The 25,604-nt window shown below is 37.6% G+C and overlaps 1 protein-coding gene across 1 annotated transcript; it reads right to left on the bottom strand.

Moving 5' to 3' along the window:
- Positions 1–437: 437 nt before the first annotated feature.
- LOC113547154 (protein FAM171B) lies at positions 438–19,427 on the bottom strand. The gene is made up of 8 exons (XM_026947399.3): positions 19,097–19,427; positions 6,493–6,726; positions 6,111–6,203; positions 5,859–6,014; positions 5,603–5,773; positions 4,987–5,103; positions 4,746–4,869; positions 438–3,607 (listed from the first exon to the last, which is right to left on the bottom strand). Exons 1-8 carry the CDS (start codon positions 19,281–19,283, stop codon positions 2,413–2,415), a joined length of 2,277 nt encoding a protein of 758 aa, XP_026803200.3. The 5' UTR covers positions 19,284–19,427; the 3' UTR covers positions 438–2,412.
- Positions 19,428–25,604: the final 6,177 nt, after the last annotated feature.

Below are 25,604 nucleotides of genomic sequence, written 5' to 3' on the forward strand. Positions count from 1 at the left end.
AATTAAAATTAAAGCTGCAAGCAGCATTTTCAGGGGTCAAGCACCCAGACTCACCCAGACCCTAACCCTAACCCTACAGGAAAGGAGAGCCATAACTATAGGCAAAGGGATTCAAGAGGGATTTGTAGTTTCATGCATTTGCCAATCTGTTATGGGAGAATGGTTTTAAATATCAGAGTTCCTTTGATAACTTTTGTTTAGACACGACTTAAGATGATTCGAGCCAAATTTGGTGAAGATTGGACAAAATTTTGAGGAGGAGTAGCAAAATTGGCACTTAGATGGAAACATTTTCGGGATGTTATTGTAACTTTTGACCAGTAAGTGGCACTATCACGAAATTTGTTGCATAACCTCAGGGTGTCAGAAAGCCAGCGTCGGACCCAAATGCAGAACGCAGACAGATATTCAACTTTAAGAGTCTTTAATGAGCACAATGGTTTACACACAGTCAGTGGTGGCAGAGTTGAAGCAAAGGACGAAGCAACAGGCAGATAAACAATAGCAAGTTCACAGTCTTTACTCGCAGGGAACAGGGAACTCAATATCCACACAAACTGTATGAAACAGATTACAGAGTCCTGTAGTGGTGGAGATGCGCTAAGGCTGACTTGTTAACGCCAGCAAGGCAAATCTCCATAGTCAGACAAATCCAAAGGAGCAGGCAGAAATCCAAGTGCAACAGTTCCAAATAATCCAAAAACCGGCAGGCAGACAGACGATAACGCAGGGCAGACTTAACTGAAATACCAAAGACAGGCAGAACCAGGAAGACTAACATGGGAAACAGGGTGGGATAGCTGCTCAGGCACGCAAGGTAAACTGATGAGACCATCAGGCAATGAGCACATGCTGGTTGAGGCCTTATATAGTGCTGGAGATACAAATGACCGCTGCAGGAAGTGCTCCTCCCAAAATGGCCGCTGACCCAGAAGTGCAAGTCATGACAGTACCCATCATGACAGTACATGCTGGTTGAGGCCTTATATAGTGCCGGAGATACAAAATGGCCTCCGCAAGGATGCGTTCCTCCCAAAATGGCCACTGACCCGGAAGTGAAAATCATGAAACAGTGCATGGTCATGAAGAAGCCTACCAAGATTTGTGTCAGTGTGCAAGGTCGTTGCTGAGATACAGCCTCACTTCCTGTTTGGCAGCTTTGCCATCAGATTTGTTGGAACATTACGGGCAACCCATTTGGAATATTTAAAATTTGGATAATTTTTGTGAGGTTTACTCTGAAGATCAAAACCAAAAGACAAAATTCAAGATGGCAGAAAATCTAATTTGGCAGAAATTGACATCACAGGATGCGTTGAACTCATCTCGACCCAGGGAATCCAGGGATGCCTGGCTTTTAAGTTTTGGACACATGGTTCAAAAGTTATGACCATAAACACACGTCCAAATTAGGTCCAAATTTGACCCGATGGTGGTGCTAGAGTTTTGGCAGCAATTGGCCCAAATTTGGTCAGAATGTTCCGTAGACCCTCCCCAATCAGTGTGCCAAATTTCACAATTTTTTACCAGGTGGTTCCATGGGCTGCCATGCTAGCAAGAAGAAGAAGAAGAAGAAGAAGAAGAAAAGTTAATGTAATAATAGGGTGCCTATGCACCTTCGGTGCTTGGCCACCTAATGAAGAAAAAAAACAGAACGGGACATTTACACAAATTCTTCATAGAGAAACAGTCATAATTGTTTATTTGCATATGGAAAACATATGGCAGCTGATAGCAAAGCAGTGTAACACAAAATGTCACCATATGTGTTAAGCATGCAGTAGGCCTTTTTATGCAGTCATGGCATGAGAAAACATATTTACAAAGTAGCAGCTTATCTTTAAGATTGATTTCCACACCAAATGCCTACAAAACGTCTCAAGTGTCAAGAGGTCTTGGCCTATTTTATGACAGATCATTAGAAATTAACTAAAAGTAGCTATAAAAACAGTGCACTTGTAATTTCATACAATAGAATTAAATACTTTCTGCATTCAGACTGCTTTGGGGAATTAACATCAGAACAATAGGAATCTTTATAATTAATACAATCTTTGGGTTAAAAAAAAAAGAAAGAACAGCTCAGAATTAAATGTTTGCATTAAGCTTCATTCAGTTATGATGAGGTTTACAATTATACATGGATTAGGTACAATTTCACTGTGAAATTAAGTGGAGTAGGTCTGTGTAAAACAAACAAATAAATAAACCCGTTGCAGTTAAAGAAATATACATAAATAAATATTACCTAACTTTGCAAGGGTAATATGCATAAAGGACAAAAAAGAAGACATTTAATAGAAAGGAACCACTTAAAGTTTGAACATGACGGCTTTATAGTCATAGGTTTTATAATCTTTGTGGTCTGATGAAGATGATGATGATGATAAAAACATTTTCAGCAATGTGCTTTTAGTTCAGCTTCATAAGTGGTCTTTCCTCCCTCAGGTGCCAGGTGCTTTTTGGCTTGTCCCTTGCCTTCCTGAGCCTTTGTACTTGAGGGCTTGGCACACATTCGCTGCCCTCATATGACGTGTCATCATCACATTTCTCCTCTGGCAAGTTGGACACGATTCCACCGCTGCTCTGGTGCGTGATTTTGAGCGAGAGCTCTTTTGGGGTGCAGGCTATGATTGTACCACTCTCACAGCTGCTCAGATCTGCATCCTCTGAGTTGATTGCCCGTGTGTGAGCTGCGTTTATTTTCTGATAGCTCTGGTTCTGCTTCCGATGCTGCTCGTTGAGGTCGACCCCTGAGTCCAGGCTGATGTCATGACTGTCAGTAAGTAGGAGGTGACATTTCCGAAGGTCTACGATGGAGTGGCAGACCTGTGCAGCAGGTTTTCCTTCCAGAGAAACGAACCAGGCTTTTGGATGAGGGAAGGGTTTGCTTTTGGACAGCTCCAGTAGTGTCTGCTCAGAGCTTCCTTGATGAGTCCCACAGGAAGTGTCCATCTCTGTAGCTTTGTTCAGGGTGTCTGGGACAGACACAGACTCCAACAAGCAGCTCCAGCCTTTAGCTCTGGGCTCTCCATATGGCATCTCCATAGTTAGGGCCTCTGAGAGTAGTGCCATTTTTGGTAAAGTTTGCTTGTTAACTGTTTTTTCCAGGCCACTGTACTGGTCTGCCTTCCTAGATAGCGTGGCGGACCTGCTTCCTGATGCTTGGTCTGATGAAGTGATGTGGTTTGGAACCTGAATCAATGCTACAGACTGGTTATACAGAACTAAGCTTTCTGGAAGACACACATTTTCATGCAGAGAGACGGGTATCACAAGCTCACTACTGTTGAAGTTTTTTGGTGTCTGTGAGGTTTTTGAAGACTCCTGAGCAATTTTAGCGATGTTTTCATGGATTTGAGTTTCTGCCTGGCCAGTTTTCCCCATACCCCTACTGAATTTCCTTTTAATCTCAGGCTGATCCCTCTTACAGACTGACATGCTTTGAAATGCAGCTGAACGATGCTTGTGTTTGCGAGGTGTAGGAGCTTTAACAGAAATGTCCAACTGCTCGTTGCTGTTGTTTCTACCAGTGGTGTGTTCTTTCTTCTGAACTGCTGTTTTTCGGCTGTGGACTTGCTTTCTTTTTTGCTTACACAGGGAGTCTCTAAAGGAAAAAATATAAAATATATATAAATAGAATATATATATATATATATATAAAGCTGGGATAAATACAGTAAGACTAAAGGGCATGTATACTTGGAAACCTTGTGCACAACCCTTAAATACCATTGCATACTATTTGGTTCCTCTTAGGTTTCATATATTGTGAAAATATCAATAAAAGCTTTCAAATTGATGCAGAACATGTAACACTGACAAGCATCTAATACAACACAACACTGCAAAGACAATGTGAATTACATTCTGTTGGACTTGTTCACAGTGGATCAGCACAAATGATTTATTACTGATCTGTTTTTTCAAACACTGTACTGAATCAGCTTTTCAGTTTATTTCAGGTTTGAGATATTGGTGAGAGTTTTGTCAAGATCAATGGTTATTTTCTGTGTCAAAACAAAACCAGTTTTATGTATCCCGGCTTCCAAAGACTCTTCTGCTTAAACCTTGTTATTGCAAGGAATGAAACACAGTAGGGCATGATGTTATAGAAAAATAATCAGTAAGAGAGTGGTGTAAAACATCCCAACATTAAGTGAAGTTACTGTTACCACCCAGATGTTGATTATTTTTCACATCCCAATAATGGTATAAAAGTGTTTTATTCCTCTTATACCACAGCAATTTGCAAATGTACATTTCTTTTAAGGGATTACACTTCATACATTTTATCCAGTTATATTTACTTTTAATATTGTGGAATGTCCATAAACAAGTTAGTTCTTTGTTATCACTTGCGTATATAAGCAGTCATTGCCTTACTGAGATTAATAAGACAAAAAATGTAGCTTGTAAAATTACTGAGAAACCATGTAGTTCTCTATCCTGAAGACTTTCCTGTGCTGGTAAACTTAGTTACATCTTTACATCTGTCTGTTACTAAGCACTAATGCTAGAGATTCCTTCCAAAAATGCTAAATAAAGTTGTCCTCACAAAAAGCTTCACCATGTCATTGATCTATAAATCCATTATGTGGAGCATCCACCATACAAGTCAATTTGTGTGTATAAGCATAAGCACATTAATATAACCATTGCAGCCAGCACTATTGTGCTACAGTGATTTTACAGTGAGGAAAATAGTGGAAATACACATGGAAATGATATAAAAATGGCCTTACCTACAGTAGCATGACACCACAGCAAGCAATCCAACAGCAATAAATAAACCTCCTCCTACTACTGGAACAAGAAGGTATGCATTGTATGAAATGAAGTCCAGAGTGCTTTCATGTCCCATGTAACCTAGATTTTCAAGAATGAGAACATCTGGTTATGTTTGGAAGAAATAAAATCATAAACATCTAAAGCCATACACTGTGAATCTAATTGTTCTGCATGTGCCAGAAAAATCATTTCTACCAGTGGCTGTGGGAAAAGGGGCAGCAATCCAATAGTCCAGATGGGGAGCAGTGTAGACCCAAACCAAATGTCTGTTCTCCATTTTAACTGTTCCCAGACCACGATTCACCCATGCACCTGGCATGGACAAAAGCACACTGTCCTAAATAATCATTTTAGTAACATGATGCCTACATAAGCTTTTCAGTACAAACTCACAAAACAGGCACATTCCAGCAGAGGTCAGCTGCCATAAAGACAATTGGAATAAGCCTTTAAAATGTTTATTGGGTTTATGTTAATTTTCATGAAAGGTTTATGTAGGTGTAATGTAGACCAACTCTTAAGTATTACCATAATGTCATTCACAGGTTTCTAAAACAATCCAAGCTTTTATTTAAAGAAGAAAGTATACAGTAGCATAAGGACCTTTTCTGCTGTTACTAAATAAGAAATGCACAATTAATACACATTTGATTCTCATCCTTCTTCCCTCTCTCATCCTTCCTTCCTTTTGTCCTTCATTCCTTTCTCTTCCTTCCTTTCCCTCATTTCTGCACAACTCTGGAGCCTTGTTTTAGTATTTCTATGGCAGAACATCATTTACTATCTGTGATCCAAGGAAGACAAAACCTACCAGTCTTTCTGTCAAATGACCAGGCTGGGACAGTATAGGAGAGCTGTGATTGGCTGCTTTCAGCAAGAGGCAGTGTGATCTGGACAGGGCCTGATATCTGCACATCCATTCCATTATACAAGAGGAGGACACTAATTGCTGCAATTGGGTTTAAATCAACACTCCTATATCCTGTGAATATAAAACATACACAGGCTCTAAAAACTGTTGTTACAGTATAACTTACACATCCATGTTTAGGCGAGTTATATTGTACCTGACTTGCTCATGATGATGCCTGTGGTGTTGGGGAAGAAATGTTTCTCTGCAGGAAGTCGAGGGACAGTCAGATAGGCTGTTAATGAAGAGATGTTGTTGTCTGGAAGAGAGAGCAGCCTCTTTGGGAACTGCACATTTGCAGGAGGCACAGTATCTGGTTATAAACACATAATGTAGAGAGATGAACATGTGTAGCTAGTAAGCAACATGACATGTACTGGGTCATAGTACAGAAACCATAGCTACATACCAGACATTTTGCCTGTTATGACCACCAAATCTTCAAACAGCCATATGTTTCCTTGGTTTTGGTAGAAAAGTGGCAGTGTCACAGATGAAAAAACTGAAAAATATACACAAAAATATTACAATACCGTTTATTTGATATAATTTAACTTATCAGATCTTCAATCGAATTATTAGCAATTAAATTAAATGGAAATAGACACCCAAAACCCCTTTGATAACATGAGCCAAATGCATAAAAATAGTTGCTCAGTAAGTAATGAGTAATAATTCTTAAAGTATATTTTTATGATTATTCTCACAAAAGTCATACTACTACATTCGCCCCGCTCACAGAATTCACCAGTGGTCACCACTTTGATATGTTACACGCTGTTTTTACTTACTTGGTATTTTGCTGGTTTTCCACAGCAACGGTGTTTGGATGTAGCCATCTTTCCTGGCCACCAGCACGAGAGGCCGGCTGTGTGTGTATGGCACCCTGAGCACGGTGACTCCGTCCCTGCCGGTCGTGGTGGAGTTGATGAGTGTGTAGTTTGCAAACACTTCCACAGATGCGTGGCTCAGGGGCTGCTGGCTCACTGCATTCTTCACCTGAACCCTGAGGGTGAACGTTGACTCTGGAGCAACAGAATCATGGTTAGAGATGCTTTTTTTTTACACTAATACACACTTATCAACATGCAGTAGATATGATTCTGTTCTGTTCCAGATTCCAACACACTTGACCCATGAATTATAGGGATGCAGGCACTTCATGTAATATGTTGCATGTTGGGATTAAACAAAAGTGAGGAGCCTTAAAAAGCTGATGTATGCATATAGTATTTCTCTATTCTATATTGTGGCCTAAGTCTTTTTTAGATTTAGTCTAGCTCTTCCACCCAAACATGAATAAAAAAGTAATTTCCCTCTAGTGTGTAAAGCGTTGAGACCATATCAGTACAGCTTTAGTACTACCCTGCTTATGTCTCGTAATTCTATTATAATCAGCTGTGTTGTGTACTTTTGGGTTTTTGGGTGCGTAAAGACACTCTACAAATGAACCCATTAGCTTTCTAAATGGATTCAAAAGACACAATACCCTAAACCCAAATGGGCCCTGCTATTAGGCTAAAAGCTGATTTGATATGAGAGTAATAGTAATGCTCCAACACTGCCTACACCAGCGATTTCACAAAAATAAATCCAAAAATTAATCCATCATGTATTTTTAATAAATACTCTACTTAGACAGTTGATAGAGAAAAAAATACATCATCTATGCACAGGATGTCTTTTGTATTACTCATGCACTTTGATTTGCAGATTTGAAATTGTCATTCTTTTGTTACCTCAAAGTTGTCATGTAGCCACAGGGGGATGAGGAAATATACTAAATAAAATAATATAGCATTATCTATACAATTATGTTGATAAGTGCTATGTGCTCATGTATTTTGGGTGAATGCAAGAATGACAAGAATTTGTCATTCTTTAATCATTTATTTATTAAATCATTTAAAGTACACTCTACCATCAACCAATCTTGCCATATTAATAATGTTGCCATAAATATCTTTAAACCAGGTGTCCATAGGATCCACCCACATGGAATAGGTCTATCTGATCAAAAATAATTGGGTCAAAATTGTGTGTTTTGTCCCCAACTCAGGCATTATATTATGGGTGCATGGGTGAGGAAAAAGTGCATCACAGTCATGAATGTCCCCGCTTAAAGGTTAATATACACCTTTAAGGAATTTTTCTCTTTACATTCTGTTGTTCTCTGTCTTTATGCTCACAAAAAGGCCTGGTTAACCATGTTTACAGAGCTCATGGCATTTCATGGCTAATTTAACCCAATGCAGGGATATAGCATAGCGTTTAAACTAAGCTTGAAGGTTAGATATCACTACCATCAGTCTGCTGTGACTAACATGATGTTGCAAACAGTTCTTCAAATCAGTTCCTGTCTTTTATTTATTCACTGTATAGCTCTGTACATAAGAGGAACTCCCTCATTCAATAACACGGTTTCAAAACTCTAATATGAATGAAGCACACAGCATATGGTGACATCTGAGGGATGAATCATAGAGTGACAAGCAGGTTAGAAAAAAATGACTTGTTTCTCAATCACAGAGTGGAGACAAACACTGAACTATTATGCTGACTTTATTTAAAAGGCACTGTAATCAATTTAGACCATTTAGAAGCTACATGGTTTCCCACAGAGTAATGAATAGCTGTGAATTAGTCTTTCAGCACTACACTCAATAGTCACTGAATTATAAAGATTGCTTGTCCAGAGATCCCAGCCATCTCACTGATGTATGAAATTAATGCAAGTAAAGAAGAGAATTATTTCTGACAAATGCTCCAAAATAGCCTCAGTATTGGAACTAGTATTGATTTATGTGGATTTTGCACACTACATGACTTTCATAATGAACCCAAATCGTAAGCAGTTCATCATAGCTGCTCTAGTCTCCCACAGGATGTCAGAGAGGCAGAAAAAATGTATGATTAATTCATGGCATTAGTAGGGACAAAAATATCTGTGTATTGAGAGAAGGGCATTTCCCCGTGGAGGTGATATCAGAGGCATTTTGGCTCCATGTGCCTTACGAAATGCAAACTCATCTTATTTTCACACGGCCAGCGTAAAAAAAGCAGCTGAAGAACTCACTGAATGTCAATAAAATGAACAGAAATCTTATTTAATTAATCCTGTGAGACTATTAATAGATTACAAAATCAATTTTCTTATGGCTGTAGTGACAGAGTTTCAGGATGTTAGACTTAATCATGACAGGATTAAAAAAAATAATTTCACGCTTGGCACAGTTATAATTAATCAATTTGAATTAAGAGATGACTGTTTTGGTCTATAGTGATTTCAGACAGAGAATTCTGGATAACACATGGGGATGAGTGCTTGTAAAAGTCTCACTATTGTACAAATTTGCTCATTTCTTCCTGCATTGGACTGCATATATTATGTTCTTCTGCTTGTATTTTAGTCTCTTGTCGCAGAGTGCGTATAGTCCTGTCCATTAGATATAGACAGACCACAGAGTGACCCTCAGATATTTGATCATTTCTTGTTGCACTGGATTGCATATACAGTATTTTGTCACTCCATTTGTGTTTTAGGTGTAAAAGTTTGAATGCAATGTTATTGACATCTTAGGGGAATAGCAATGTTTGTATAACTAAATGCCATTTTGAAGTTAATGCTGCAAATACACTAAACCATTGAATCCCATGACATTATCACTGTTCACCTGCATACCATCTAAGGATGCAACATTTGGTGGATGGCCTCCTCTAGGCTGAGTCACGGTTGTGCCATATTTTTTCCCTTTTTTTTAATAATGAATTTAATTGTGTGCCACAGGATGTTCAGATTTTTTAGATTAAATAAATAAATAAAATCTCAGTTAAATCCATTTCAAATAATAACAATATATTGACAAATAAATAGGTTGAAAAATTTTTGAATAGTTTTTAAGTTTATATGTTGGAGATATTATTCCTCTTCTTCACCATATCAACAATCCTACACTTGTCTTTGTTATATAACGTCACGTTTTAAATCCCTTTATTATTAGGCTCAGATTACGTGGACCATCGGCCATATGAAGTCCCTGTGGACGAGCTGTTACTATGGAAATGATAATGTATTAGAATGAGCACATTAACATAAATGATAGGTTTATTTTACAGTTGTAAATATTGTCAGAGCTGTTATGGAAAATTAATCCTCACTTCTGATTTGACAAATCAACTGTGCTGGTATATTTATTGTAACCAACACATTTTCTCTGTTAAAAGAAAAATTATTTGACTATCATTCATGTGTGTCATCATAGCTCATGCCACATAGGCTATATGCTGCTTAAAATTCCAGCACCCCCAATGTAAAACACTTTCTCATGTCTCTGAGCTTGTATGTGTGTGTGTGTGTGTGTGTGTGTGTGTGTGCGTGAATACTAATGCAAGGCACTGAATGTTCTTTTCTCTCAGCATGTGATTTATTCACTTTAATCACTTCTAATCAGAGGTGATTAAATGAGGAGAATATCAAATTATGTGTAATTTCTTGTACACTGTAATGGACCAGAGTAACTGACTGACATTTAGCTCCTTACAGAAGCTGTAGTCATTTCTTAAAAAGCTTGAATGCTCTTTCTTCAGGTATTATCAGACATACAGAGCTGTGCAAAAGTGTTAGACACAGTATTTTTTTTTTAACAAATTTTATTATAGATATTTATTTTATGAATTCTGCATTACTGAGTCAGTACAAAAACATTTTATATTTCCAAACATTACTTTTCCAAAAAAAAAAAAAAAAAAGTTACAGAAAAATGTATGTCAGTAAAGAAAGCAGCATATTATGTAAGAGAGCACTTTTCAGACAAAAGATATAATGAAGGCTGCTGGGTTTTGCTGCAAAAATAAGAAGCAAGTGTGATATTCAAAGTCTCGAGAAGAACTGTGGCTGGTTCTGCAAGATGCTCAGTAACACTTACAGCTAATTTCCTTATAAAACTGCACACACTGTACCTGAGACTACTATTTAAGAAAAACAAAAAAGCAAAGGGTCGTCACCCCAAATATTGAGTTTGTTTAGTTTATTAGTTTTTACTGCAGGTTGTAGTATTTTTCTTTTAAGTATAAAGATTTAATTTCATTATTTTTGAAGCTGTCATTACTTTACAGCAGTTCTTTGCATGTGACTAAGACTTTTCACAATACTTTATGTGAAACTTACAAAAAAGAATAAACAAATGTGTGTGGCAATCTGAAAGAAAACTGTTGGAATTCTGATAATAATGCAAAAAAGAATGACTCAAAATAGTGTTTTTCTGCCTGTAACATAATTTGATGGTTCAGCGTTAAGAAACCATAAATATACAGTATTTCACTAAAACAATGTGGAAGTGTTTTTATTTACTTTTTAATCAACTTGAATATCTTTCTGCCAATATCATATTGTGTATGAAACCAAACAAATGTGGTCGTAAAAACAGTTCATCTGTCTAAAGCTGTCTAAAACCCTGCTAGCTAAGTACGAGTTCCTAACACAGTGAATGTGAGGACTTAACGTTTTTGGACAGTTCAGTTTATCAGATCCTGGATGTCTGTGATGCTCCTGCGCCAAAGTCAGAATGGAATCTTTAAATGCGATTTTCTCCCTTTTCACTTATGGGCGTAACCAGACTTGCTAGAACATTACAGGACTATTAATAACCCCTATGAGCTTTCCTTTTATATCATCAAAAACTGTATCAGAGAGTGCATAAATCTTAGATGGTCATTAATAAGAGTCTTCATTGATATGATGTTTGTGATGATTTTGTTACGCTTTGCCTTGTGTCTTAATGGAAGGGAAATATTTTCATAATTAATTGATTTTTAACAGTCATGATCAGCAAGCATGCTTTGTGATGACACTTCATCTTTAACATGCCATTACTCTTACTGAAGAGGTAATCAGGCTGACAGAAGGCATAATAAATTTGCCTTGGGGTAGAATGATGACAGATTACTATAATCCTACTATATTTTATGGAGCTACAGTAAAAATGGTTTGTCGTGCATGGTGCATAGCCTTTGTGTAAAGATGACTGGTCAATTTGTAGGATGAGATTCCAGTACTGCACATGTGCTTCGTCTATCTGTGGGTTGTTTCATCTCTTTTCCTGTTCGTGCCTCTATTCTCAACAGCACTAAATGTGTAGTGTCTCAATCTGACAGTGCTTCCTGTCAGTGCTAAATGCCAAGCCTTGTTACCTTATGCTTCCTAAGATGTGTTTTAGTTATCATCAAGCCATCCTGATCTTGGTGCAGCATAGTGGTGCTTAAGAAATGCTTTTACGTTTAATTGCATTTAATGGCCAGAGTACTAAGTGGTAGGTGAATGTGTTCTCTTATTAGGTTATCACAGATCCATCTCCTGTTTTTTTTTTTCAGCTTTTAGAAAGCTCTGAAAGCTCTTTTGCTTTGTTTCTGTCGTGTGTAATGGAATATAGGTTAGCTTTTGTTGACATCTGGTTCATAAGTATAGCGACCTTGGAATTAAGAATTATGAAAAGTTACCTCATATAGTAACAAAATGAGTCTGAGCACACTTTGCTGACTGGGGAAACTGCAGTCAGGGTTCACCTCGGAGGAATTCTGGTGAAAAGCATAAAGAAACTCTAAAACGCCAGAAGCACTATAATGTGAAAGTGCATCCATATCAAAATCAGTTTATTTTTATAACTGGCCTACTTTCATGAGTTACAGATGATTCATTGTCCTGACGATATGAGTCATGTTGTATTCTCAGGCTAACACATTAAATAATGGCTAGGTTCAGCCAGAGTAGGACAAGTTTTATCAAACAATGCACATCTTACTAGGCATCATCATCTACTGTATTTGCACTTAGGTTAAGCAAAAAAAAAAAAAAAAAAAAAAAAAAAAAGAAAAAAAAAGATAAAGATGTGACATTATCATGTACTCTGAGATATAGCATGTATATGGGTCAAAGATTATTTTGTTTTAGTTTACAGATTCCTTGTTTTTTTCAGAAATTATTAATAAAATCATCATTTCATCATTATTTGGCAAAAAATATACATATATACATCCACTCATGCTTTACTGTGCATGCTTTACTTTGCCTTTTGGCACACAAGGAGTGGAGCTGCTATTTCCTGCTTTATACACTCCATCATAGTGTAGATCAGGAAATCAATATTCATAAAGTACTCTCATATCACTGGATCTCTCCTAAGGAAATCGTTAAATCCAGTATAATCCACTCTGAGCTCATCTTTAGTGGAAAAAGATATTCAGTGTAATTCAAGTAAAAAAGCAATGTAACTAAAATGATATTTTGCTCATATTTGATCTGGAATAAACAGGATGGTTTGATCTACCAACACCTGTGTTTCCAAAATGAATGCTCGACTAAAATTTATGTAAATTTATATATTTGTTTATTAACTGTTACACATATTTATGCTTATACTTTCACAGCAATAGGGCTTAGTAGCATTATTTATATAAATTATAAATCAAGTTTCTATTTGAATTTTTGTGTAACTCTGGACTTGAAAATCTGACAATATTCTGGATCACCAGGCCAAAATATTTGGTTTAAAACTGCCTCAAGACTTGCCACCAAAAAAGCTTCCAGGATGGATCCTTCCTTCTTTATAAAATTGCTCATGTTCTAGCACATTCATCACCTTTGATGTTCATGTTCATCACCTTTCAGACACCTCAACTGATTTTCCTGCTGATGCACTAGGAACACGCTCGCACATGACATGAATAAATCATTAACATCAGCCAGGCTGTATCACATTTACAACACAGTCTTGAGCACACACACAAACACACACACACAAAGACAGTAGGTGGAGATTTGCATGTCAGAGAAGATGAAAGGACAGTAATAAGCACAGGTTGGGATTTCTCTATCACGAATGCTATAAAGTCACTTGCATTGCTAGAACATGAGAGAGTTTTGTTTGTTTACTACTAACAAGACAGTTTTGTACTTCGTGAGGCTTTTTAAAGAAACCATCTTTTTGGTTAAAAAACAACTTCTAAAAAATCTAAGCAAGACTTTTCCTATCATGTCAGATCCAACTCTTCCACAGTTTATTAATATCTACAATTCACTAACACTGAAAAATACTGTGTTAAAAATACTTGTAATTGTAATATAGAGAACTGCACTCACTGAGCACTTTATTAGGAGCACCTTTACACCTACTCATTCATGTAATTATCTAATCAGCCATTCGTGTGGCAGCAGTGCAATGCATAAAATCATGCAGATACAGGCCAGCAGCTTCAGGTAATGTTCACATCAACCATCAGAATGAGGGAAAAAATGTGATCTCAGTGATTTTGACTGTGGCATGATTGTTGATTCCAGATGGGCTGGTTTGAGTATTTCTATAATTGAATTGAATTGAAAATCTCCTGGGATTTTCATGCACATCAGTCTCTAGTGTTTACTCAGGTGCAATAAATTAAAAAAAAAAAACATCCAGTGAGCAGCAGTTATGCAGATGGAAAAGCCTTGTTGATGAGAGAGGTCAATGGAGAATGGCCAGACTGGTTCGAGCTGACAGAAAGGCTATAGTAGCTCAGATAACCACTCTGTACAATTGTGGTGAGCAGTAAAGCATCTCAGAACACATCAAACCATGAGGCGGATGGGCTACAACAGTAGAAGACCATGTTGGGTTCCACTTCTGTCAGCCAAGAAGAGAAAACTGAGGCTGCAGTGGGTACAGGCTCACCAAAACTGTTGAAGATTGGAAAAATGTAGCTTGGTAAACAGCACGAATCCATGGACCCAACCTGCCTTGTGTCTATAGTCCAGGCTGGTGGAGGTGGTGTAATGGTGTAGGGAATGTTTTCTTGGCACACTTTTGGCCCATTAATACCAATCATTCATTGCTTGAATTCCACAGCCTATTTGAGTATTGTTGCTGGCCATGTGCTTCCCTTCATGGCCACAATTTACCATCTTCTAATGGCTACTTCCATCATGATAATGCACCATGTCACAAAGCAAAAGTCATCTCAAACTGGTTTCATGAACATGACAATAAGTTCAGTGTTCTTTAGTGGGCTTCCCAGTCACCAGATGTGAATCCAATAGAACATCTTTGGGATGTGGTAGAATGGGAGATTCACAGAATGAAAGTGCATCTGAAAAATCTGCAGGAATTGAGTGGGACTGGAATCTCAAAGGAATATTTCCAATATCTTGTGAAGTGAAGTGACTTGTGGCCAAGTATGGTGACCCATACTCAGAATTTGTGCTCTGCATTTAACCCATCCAAAGTGCGCGCACAGACACACAGTAGTGAACACACATCCGGAGCAGAGGGCAGCCTTTTTTTGCTGCGGCGCCCGGGATTCGGTGCCTTGCTCAAGGGTCTCACCTCAGTCATGGTATTGAGGGTGAAAGAGAGGGCACCCCACCTACAATCCCTGCCGGAACCAAGAATCAAACCCACGACCTTCAGGTTCACCTTTGGGTTACAAGGCTGACTCTCTATCCATTAGGCCACGACTGTCTTTGTACAATCCACGCCACAAAACATTGAGGCTGTTTTGAGAGCAAAGGGAGGCTCTACTCAGTATTAGTGTAGTGTTCCTAATAAAATGTTTGGTGAGTGTACTGTATATCCCATTTATTATTATTATTATTTCTTGACTTCCACTAATAGTCCTGTCCCCAGTCATGGCCAAATAGGCTTAATTTTTAAACAAAATTAAAAACTATATTGAGGTAAATGGGAGGGAAAGTAGGCACACTATGTTAAAACATTGAAGATAGTGTGCACTGAAGATAGGTTATTGAATGATCATAGATTTTACCTCATGTTTATTGTTGTTGCTGCATAGTATATAAAACGAAAAACTTGAATTAATCAAGTGTGAGGGGTGTTTGGTTTGCTCCTTGACATATCTATAGTATATAATGGAATACTTCACCCAACAACACTAAAGTTGCAAATAACACATGAATACTAGCATTACAAAGAGATCCTCATTAAGATTCATTAGATAGCCATATTAGCATCTCAGGATGAACTATTGCTCAAGTGTAGCAATTGTACTCCACCTTGTACCTTCCTTCTGGATAATTATGAATGGTCAGGTTTAATAACCAGCATACAGTTATTCACTAAACACCTCTTAGCACATTTGAACACAGGAAATACTCCATGGTTGAACATTTCAGTTTCCCACACAGCCCATTTGATCATTTTTGTTTTTATTCTCTAGCCAGGGTTGGGTTGTAGCAGTCAAAATGGAGCAATAACATGGACTTAGAGGACTTGGGTTAAGAGTCACTGTTGTAAAGGCTAGTTATTTTGTAAGCTTCACTGTATGGCATTGTAAAAAACAGCAGATGGAGAGGAGCGCAGGAGGGAGCAGTTTGGCAGACTCAAGCTATGCATTAAGCTGTTTCCTGTATGAAAGGACATTCAGCCTTACTGATGCGCTGGGACAAAATCCAGAATGATTACATGACTGTTAGTCGTGCAGTATGCAGTCGTTATACTGACTTGACTTGGTGAACACCCATTATTAATGTTGAACAATGCATTATATCATAAGATCTCATCGATGGCATAATAAGAAGTATGTGGGCAAACTATTACACTTACACACACACTTAAAAAATTATGTATTCATAATTTCAAATTGTTTTAAGACTATAACGCTCAACTACGTTTATTGCATGTTTTCTCCGAATACCAAACATATTAAAAAGTCTGTCTTTTCGTGTTATTTGTAATTTGACTTGACAATGTGTGCATTGGGGGCATTTGGGGATGATGGAATAATTAATCCACCTCGTTCGTGTTCATTACACCCACAACTGTATTTCACATTCTCCATCACTGCTGATGATGTGTCAGCAACATTAGCTGAAATGTATTAGCCCCAATGCACACAAAATCTAGGGGGGTGTTTCACTCTGTGTAGTCACCTGACATGACTGTCCTTGTCAGGCTGCATGAATCTACACTCAGCTAGAAGGAGAAATCAGCTCCATATCACTTCTCGCATCTACTTACAATTCCATGTGTTTTTCTTTTGACCATTAGTGGTGGTGTGCTTGGTTCCACAAATATACAAAATAATCTGCTTTAAGACATGCGAGGCAGCTTTACAAGTGAGGCAATTTATAGTCCAAGCATATAGCAGTGGTAAACTAAACGGCTAAGTTGTGCAGAACTAAATGACCAGAAGCAAATATGAGACAGTTGCAGGAAGCTCAACTGGGGAAATTAGTAAACACATTAGCTGGATGAAGTGAAAGTACACAGAAATGCAAACACTGATTAAAAAGTAACTTTTAGTTACTATGAAGATAGTAATTTCTGCACTCTCAGATGAGATGCAGCTTCATGCATTTTCTTTTAAGTTTATAATGGAATCTTCGATTATAGAGCAAACAAATTCAGGCAAATTTTTAACCTCCCTGGTACCCGATATAACAACAGTCTGGTTTTACATTTAGCACATGGTGGTGGTAGCACCAGGAGCTTTTCACTCACAGTCCGAAGCCTGATAACTCTATGTTGGTTGGGGAAGTTCCACTGGTTACTCTGTAGGCAAGCGCCAATGATTTAAAGTTGATGCAAAGCAACAGGAAGCCAGATAAGTGATTACATTATATATAAAATATACAGTACATAGCTGAAATTAAAATATTTGTTTTAATTTGTTTTAAATATTATATGTTTTAGCAAGCTATTTAAAATCGCTTGCAAGTTATCCGATCAAGCTTTGTATTTTGAAGCAAGAAGGGGTTGCAGTTTTGGAATCCGGCTCATATTGGCCTGAAGCACTGGATCAGTATCAGATAATACAATCTGAGATAATATGGGATAATAGAATAATATTAGGATAATACAATCTGGTCCACTGGCGTATTTTATTCCATGTGATATGAAATGACAACACATGTCTCAGACACAAATTGCCTTAAAACCCACCGCCATCAATCCTGTGATGTTTAGCTTACTTCACAGATGAATCTTGTAGATAATTGGCTAGTTTACACAGACATGTCAGTATTGGATCAGTATCTGGTTTCGGACAGTACCCAGAGCTGTAATATTGTTATTATACTGAAAATGAGAAAATGTTATTGGTGCTTCCCTAAAAGCAAGTTATGTTTCCACAGAAACCCACTGAGTCAATGTACATAGTGTACACAGTGATACTGTGCACACACAACTCAAACCCTTTCTAGAGAAAAATGTGTATGTGTGTGTGTGTGTTGGTCCTGTTAGAGGTCAAAAGATGAATTTTTTGAGATCAAAAGATGAATATGAGATGATAGATAAAAATTTCAGCTTTCATTTCCTGATATTTACATCTAGATGTGTCAAACAACATGGCATCTTTTGTTTGAACCCAACCATTTTTCTAATGATCAAAAATATTGGAACATGTAACTGACAGGTGTTTCTTGTTGTTAGGGTGTTCGCTGTAAGATTGATTGTTTAACAGTTCATAGCTCTGAAGGTCTACTCTTGGTTTTAGCCCTGGGTTTTGCCTGTGAAGACTGCATTTTTTCTTTAAAAGGATAAACCAATATGAAGACCAGAGAGCTGTCTTTGGGAGAAAAGCATGATGCAGCTATTGCAAGCAAGGGATTTGCAACCAAATATTAAGTGTTATTTACTTCAAGAGTATCTGTTCCAGTACTTTTGCTCACCAAAAATTGGATGATCTGTCACCAGATGTGCCATGTTCTAAGTTGTCTAACACATCTAGATGCAAATATGAGGAAATGAAAGATGAAATTCTGATCTATCATCTCATATTCATCTTTTGATCTGAAATCTGACTGTATTCAGTGTATTGTAAAAGCAAAATAATTGGCATTGCCATTCCAATACTTTTGGAGGGGACTATAGCTGTGTAGATGTTTAAGATAGAATTGTTGAATAAATATGGGTAAAAAGCTGTGTGTATTGAGAAATCAGGTCTGCAGTTGTAATTTTGGTTATATGTGGTCTGTTATGATGATTATTAGTCAATACATTAGTCACAGGAATATATATAATTTCTGCACACAAAAGTTTTCACTTTAGCTAGGAAGTATGTTTATTGTCTCCTAAATTATTTGCACCCTTCCCAGAGTGACTCCCATTGTCCAATTTCTTGGACTAGCAAATATAAAGACTATTGGCTGAGTCCCAAATGGATCCCTGAGTCCCTATCAGATATCTAGTGCAGCCTATGACTTTGAGGACAGACATCTTTTTTTTCATCCTGTGAGAGTCGCCTATGTAGGGTAGCACTTGAACTTGTACATGAAGTAGAAAGTCATCTGAGAAACAGAAACCACCTGGCACTTTGCTGTTTTGCATATTTATCCTATAGCTGCTATGGAATGAGTTAAAATAAAGTAGGTGAAATCATAACACACAGTAAGAGACATGCAAATCCTACCTTTTTGGACAGAGGGCCCTCCATCATGACGGTCCTGGTTGTTGTGATGGTATGCCAGTTGGTCTTGGGTGCCATCATTAAGGGTGAGGCTGGCACGGGCCGAGCCTTTAAAGCCAGCAGTGACTCTGCCATCCTTACTGAATATGAACAATGTCAGCAAAAACAAGAGCACGATTAGCTTGTCCATGGCTGAGAAGGGAAAAGGGAGACATAGTTGTGAGAGCGGTGCTATAACAGCAGACAGCAGTCCCTTCCTGATTCCTCCATTTGGATGATTTGGAGTGTCTGTGAAAGCTGAGTAAACATGGTTTGGTTTGTAAATGCATGCTGCTGAAATCTATTCGCTAAGGGAGGGAGGGATTGTGGGAACGATGGCATTTAAGGATTCCATCTACTGGTTCAACTTTGCAACTACGACTTGGTCAATTTCATGCTCAATAGTAATTACCATTTCACTATCATTTAGTAACAATTTTTCTTATAATAGTATTTTGTAGTTGCTCTTATAAAACAGCAGTAATAATATTAACAATAATAAGAGCAATAACGATAGTGATAACAATAAAAACAATATAATAATAATAATAATAATAAGGAATCCCATCCCTCCTGCCATCCATCCAACCAATCAACCAACTCTATTTTCTTAATTTTTTGTCCAAAAGGCAGTGTCTGGAAAATTTAATATAAATTTTGCCGAGGAGCCTGGATAGGAATGCATACTGTTTGTGCTGAAGTTAGTTTGTAAAGAAATAACATCAGATTTACATGTCTGAAATACAGAATAATATAGTGCACTATACAAAAAAAATAACTGTATACAGAATGCAGTTTAAAATGTAATGTAAATTTAGCCAAGAATCCTGAACTGGAATACACAGAGATTACTGCATTTAGAATTTATATAGGCCTGTTGCATATAATGTTCACTACAAGACTGCAGGCTTCTGCAGCATGCATACAGATGGGTGACAATTTAGATGAAAATTCAATACAAAGTGTGTTAGTAATCTGCCAGAACAGCTTTAATGCACCTTGAACACCATTCTTTCAAAAAGATATTCCCTCAATTGGTGTTTTGATGGTGGAGAGCACTGTCCAACACCACTCCAAAATCTAATTCAACATAGTCCTGACTATGAAGGTCATAGAATATGATTTACATAATTTTTTCCCTCATTAATCCATTCAGTATACCCTCATGCCCTGTGGTTGGGGCCGAGTCATCCTAGAAGAGATCACTCTGGAAATGTTTTATCATAGAATAAAGGTGATCAATCAGAATAACTTTTTAACCCAAACCACATTAGCAAAATGCCCTCCACATCACAGCAGAGCCATCCATTTATAACCTGTGTATATACAGTGTATATACACTGCCAGGGTATTGCAGTATACTTTAGCCATAATTGACGGTCTTCCTGTTTCTCATCAAATCAACATATAGTATTATATCTGCACGAAAGAATGAGAGAGAGAGCCTTATAATACTAAGCTTTTGATATTAAATTAACTGCAGATAGTTCATATTAAAAGCTTAATTTATAATGTTTTATAATGTTTTGCTTTATTGTGAGCTAATTAAATACACTGTAATATATTACTTTGTAGCTTCTGACTTTGAACATGTTTGCTCTCTCTAGAAAGCAAAGACTCAACACAGAGTTTTAAAGCCTTCACAGATATGATTCATTAAAAGTAAAGAGAGTAAAGAAAAGGAATAAGGTAAAGAGAACTAAAACACTGAAATTAAAAAAATAAAAAGAGATTAAATGGGCACAATATGAGAAGAAACTATCCTGAATGAATTAAGCAGATTTAGGATTTTCTATGTGTGTACCTGATTACCAGTGCAAAAGCAGCACTGAATGGTTGTTCATCTCTCTTGAGTATGATATATGATTTATGATTATACAACATCTTGGGAATCTCATAACGCTCTGTTTTTTTGGTTTTAAAATATTGGATTGATGACAGAAAAGTCAAAAGAAAATTAATATTTGCACAAAAAAAAGTCCCTGATTACCCTGTTCATGTACAGATTATGGTACTCACCAACCCTTGGAAAAATGAAGAAATTTAAATTAATAAGTGCTAAATCTATGACTGACCAATATGCAGCACTACACACAGCCACTAGAGAGAAGCATTGTAACATGTTCACTTTCCAGCTGCCTCCAAACCTGTTTCCGAATTAAGCTGAACTCAGTTGTTGTGTGATTTATTACAAGCGGGTTGCGCAGTGGCTAAATCAGCAGCACATATATCAACCATTCAGCTGTTTCTCGGTTTATAAAGAGATGAACCAGCAGAAAAAAACCCAACAGCACACTAGTTCAAGGAGACAGGGCGCCTGCAATGTTTCGGAAGTATTTTTCTGTGTTTGCTGCACCTGCAAAAATGCATGTTGACACAACCAGTCTCAGAAAAATGGATCTTTTAAAGATTCTAGAGCATGAAAAGGAGGCTTAGCTGAGTCTCTGTAATGCTGTATACAGCACAATACAAAAAACGGTATGTGACAGCTTTATAAATGTGTAATACTCTATTAGAGCTACATATCTGTGTAATTTCATGCTTCATTTAGGCAAATTCTTATAGAACCACTCACTAAGAAAGTAGCCTGCTGTAGATTTTAGATTACAGAGTGGGAAATTGAGTGGGTCTACAATGCACTAACCAGGCAAAGAAATCATGTTGAGAAAAAAACATCAATAGTGTGAGATGAATGGTGCTACAGATAATTATTTGTGGGAAAATTATAGCATCTGACTATTCAGAAATTAAAAATGAGTTAAAAAAATAATCTCAGTCAGATCAGCAGGGCAACAAATTTGGATTCTTTTGAATTCAAATTGTTTAACAAAATAAAAAATATGGCAGAACAATGTTACAGCAGTCGGAATCCGTTTCAGTATGGTTTTAAAGTTGAATTAATGTTGAGGTAGAGTGGCTATCTTGCCACCTCACAACTCCAGGGTTTCTGGTTCGATCCTGAGTTTTACATTTTCTCCCCATCTCCATGTGGGTTTCCTCAGGGTTCTCCGGTTTCCTCCCACCTCTCAGAAACATGCAGATGAGTGGAATGGCTATGATAACATGCTCCAGGTATGAGTTTGTGTGTGGCCAGGCTCTGGATTCAATGTGACCCTGACCAGGATAAAGCATTTACTGAAAATAAGTAACATTAACTGCTTATAGACTGGATATAAATGCATAGCAAAGACCAAAGCAGGATCTTCCTTCGAAGAACACTAAGGAATTTATTAAGGAGTTAAGCAGGCTACTGGGGTTATTTTATCAGCCTGTTCTTTTCTGAGTGAGTAGCACCACTGCAGGGGACATCAAGTGCTTGAGTAAGCTGATTAGAAAAGCCAGCTCCATCACAGGACTGACTCTGGACTTACTGGAGGCACTGACAGAGGATGGTAGTAAATTTGCTGACAACTTGTCAGCATCGTCCAGCACTGAGACACAATTCTGCTCATCCCCTCTATGGTTCAATATCCAGGAGCATCTCCAGCTGCACTCTCATTGCACTAAGGGCATTCTGGGAAACATTATTGGGAATGCTTTCTGCCAGGTGCCATCAGACACCGCAGTGTCTCCCCTCAGCAATAGGACAGTATCCCTGAGCAATAACTCATCCTGCATACCACTGGGTACTTTCTATAAGAGCAATAAATAAATAAAACACCATATACCACTGCTTTAGTTTGATGCAGTCTTTTTTTTTTTTACCTATCAACTGACAGACTGTCATTAGCCTACTTTTACATATTTGTTTACTTTTACTTCAGGTTCTGTAATCACTACCAGTTTTGCTACTATCACTTAAAGACATACCAAAATATGGCTTTCACTGGTGGAAAAAAGCATGTGTATTTGTATAACTCTAAACAGCGCTGAATGATTAAACAGCCGACTGACTGATTTTCTTATGGTAAGTAATTTGCATGTAATAGCAGGAATATTGGAAGATAAAGTGCAAAGACAGCTAAAACAAGTATATAACACATTAAGCAGTGTATGAGCTGAATCTAAAGATCTTTATATTCTGTAACTGCTTTATCCCGGTCAGGACCACAGTGAATCCTAAGCCTATCCCTGCAACACTGGGCGTCGGGTGGGAGCAAACCCTTAATGTGAAGCCAGTCCATCACAGGGCACCTCATTCACACCTAGAGGCTATTTAGAATAGCCAATCCTGCATGTATTTGGAAGGTGGGAGGAAAGACATCCCAGATTAAACCCATCTGGGGTGCTGTGAGGAAGCAGTGATTGGACCACTGAAGATTGGAAAATGACCAATTTCAGTCATAAAATCAGTCTGTTTTGGTGAGCGTGTGCCCACTGTAGCCTCAGTTTCCTGTTCTTGGCTGACAGGAGTCTGCTGTTGTAGCTCCTCCATCTCAAGGTTCAATGTGTTGTGTACTCTGAGATGCTTTTCTGCTCACCATGTTTGTAAAGAGTGGTTGTTTGAGTTATTGTAGCCTTACCGTTTGAATAACTGCATGGATGAGCAGGTATATAGGTATTCTTAATAAAGAGGTCAGTGAGAATATTAGAAAATAAAATGCAAAGACAATTAAAAAACAAGTATACGACACATTAGGTATTGTATGAAGCAGAGTACAACAGAGTACAATTTGAAAAGATGTGAAAGATTTTCCTAACATGCCCTGTTATTATGACTGGCCAGGATAAAGGCAGGAATGGCTGCTAGAGGAAAGAAGCAATAGTGCTTTCTAACATACTGTAGTAGAATGACATGGTGGCAAAATCTGCTCCAGGATGACACAAGATATTAATTCAACCCAGTTTTATTCATATGTATACAGTGGTGTGAAATATTGTGCCTGCTGGGCTAAGACAGTACAAGGGCACTGTACACATGACTGCCAAAAAAACTCCAGCATTAACCAGCATCCTCTTTTCAAGCATTACCTCCAGCGTCTAACTGACATTATTAAGAAAGGATTAAAGATATAGTCAGTATAAGTCACATTAGGATTACTGGCGCCACCACTGAGCACTTGGCCTTGAATTATCCCTATTCAGCAGTTTGCTAAAAGCAAAAAAGATATGATGTGAATGCGTCATAAAGTGCACTCTTCATCTGGCTCCTTCACGGCCCCACAGGAGCAGTAATGTTTCCCAGCATCTCCATCCCTGATGTTTGCTGTGAATGGTCGGTCTGAGTCCATACAGTGCCTGGGGATGAATGATGGAGCATGGCTCATGGATATCCACTTGCAGCAAATGAGATGCTGTAATAGCTCATTTCTCTCTCAAATTGCCACCTCTGCTGGGACTGTTTTTTTTATTGTGGGGTTGGTAGACTTGTGCCAATTCTTCTGTGACCCAGATAGGTTTATTTTCATCAAATTTACAGATTGGAGAAATAACAGAAGGAGGTCACCTGTGAAATCTGTAGGGTAAACACCTATGGGAGTGGGCATACAAATAATTTGTTGAAATATAGCTCAGGCAAAGTTATTTATTCATGACATTGCAACATATTAATACAAATGAAATACATTTGTTTTTGTTGCTCCACATTTTGGGAGCCCCAATCCTCTGCGCCCTCGTTATTAATTAACTGCTGTTGTTTATTGTAAATTACAAAGTTTTTGAACAAATGGGATTTTCTTTCTTGTTTTATTGCACTATTGCATTATTAAATTGCAGAAGAAATTAAACATGTTCCATCAAATAGCTAAATCTTTGTATTTAATGACTTTTTCATTCTCGGATTGTCATGGGACTCTGAGCTTTATTAAAGGCAAATGCACTTGAACCAGATGTCTTATAAATCTCAGATTATATTAGTATCAAATATAAGATCTTATCAAATATAAGAAAAATATACACTCTCTGGCCACTTTAACAGGACCACCTGTGCACCTGCTCATTCATGTAATTATCCAATCAGCCAATTATGGCAGATGCGTAATATATAAAATCATGCAGATACAGGTGAAGAGCATTATTTAATGTTCAAATCAAATAGGGAAAAATGTGATCTCAGTGACTTGGTGCTAGATGGGCTGGTTTGAGTATTTCACAAATTGCTGATCTTTTTTGCTACTTTTTTTAAGCAAACAGTCTTTAGATTACATATAGAATGGTGCGAAAAACAACAAAAAATATATATATATATATATTCTTTGACACAATCTGTACTGTAAAAAACATCTGTAAAATGGCACAAACTGTCCAAACGATTGATTGATCAGTCCCGAAGGGGAATTTTGGGTGAAATAGCTGGAACATGAAGTGCAAGCTATAAACAGACTGTTTATAACTATGTCTAAAACCATGCTAGCTAGGTGTGATTTCCTCACATGATGAATGTCAGCCTGTGATCAAGTTGATGGTCAGCTACAGTCATGTACATAAATATTTGGACATTGTGAAAATTGTTGTTATTTTAGTCACCAGCCACAGGCTATTGGAGTTGAATTAAATAAGAGCTCAAAATGCAGACTTTCAGCTTTAATTTGAG

The sequence above is a fragment of the Pangasianodon hypophthalmus genome, chromosome 5, assembly GCF_027358585.1.
Source record: "Pangasianodon hypophthalmus isolate fPanHyp1 chromosome 5, fPanHyp1.pri, whole genome shotgun sequence".
NCBI classification, from domain to species: domain Eukaryota; kingdom Metazoa; phylum Chordata; class Actinopteri; order Siluriformes; family Pangasiidae; genus Pangasianodon; species Pangasianodon hypophthalmus.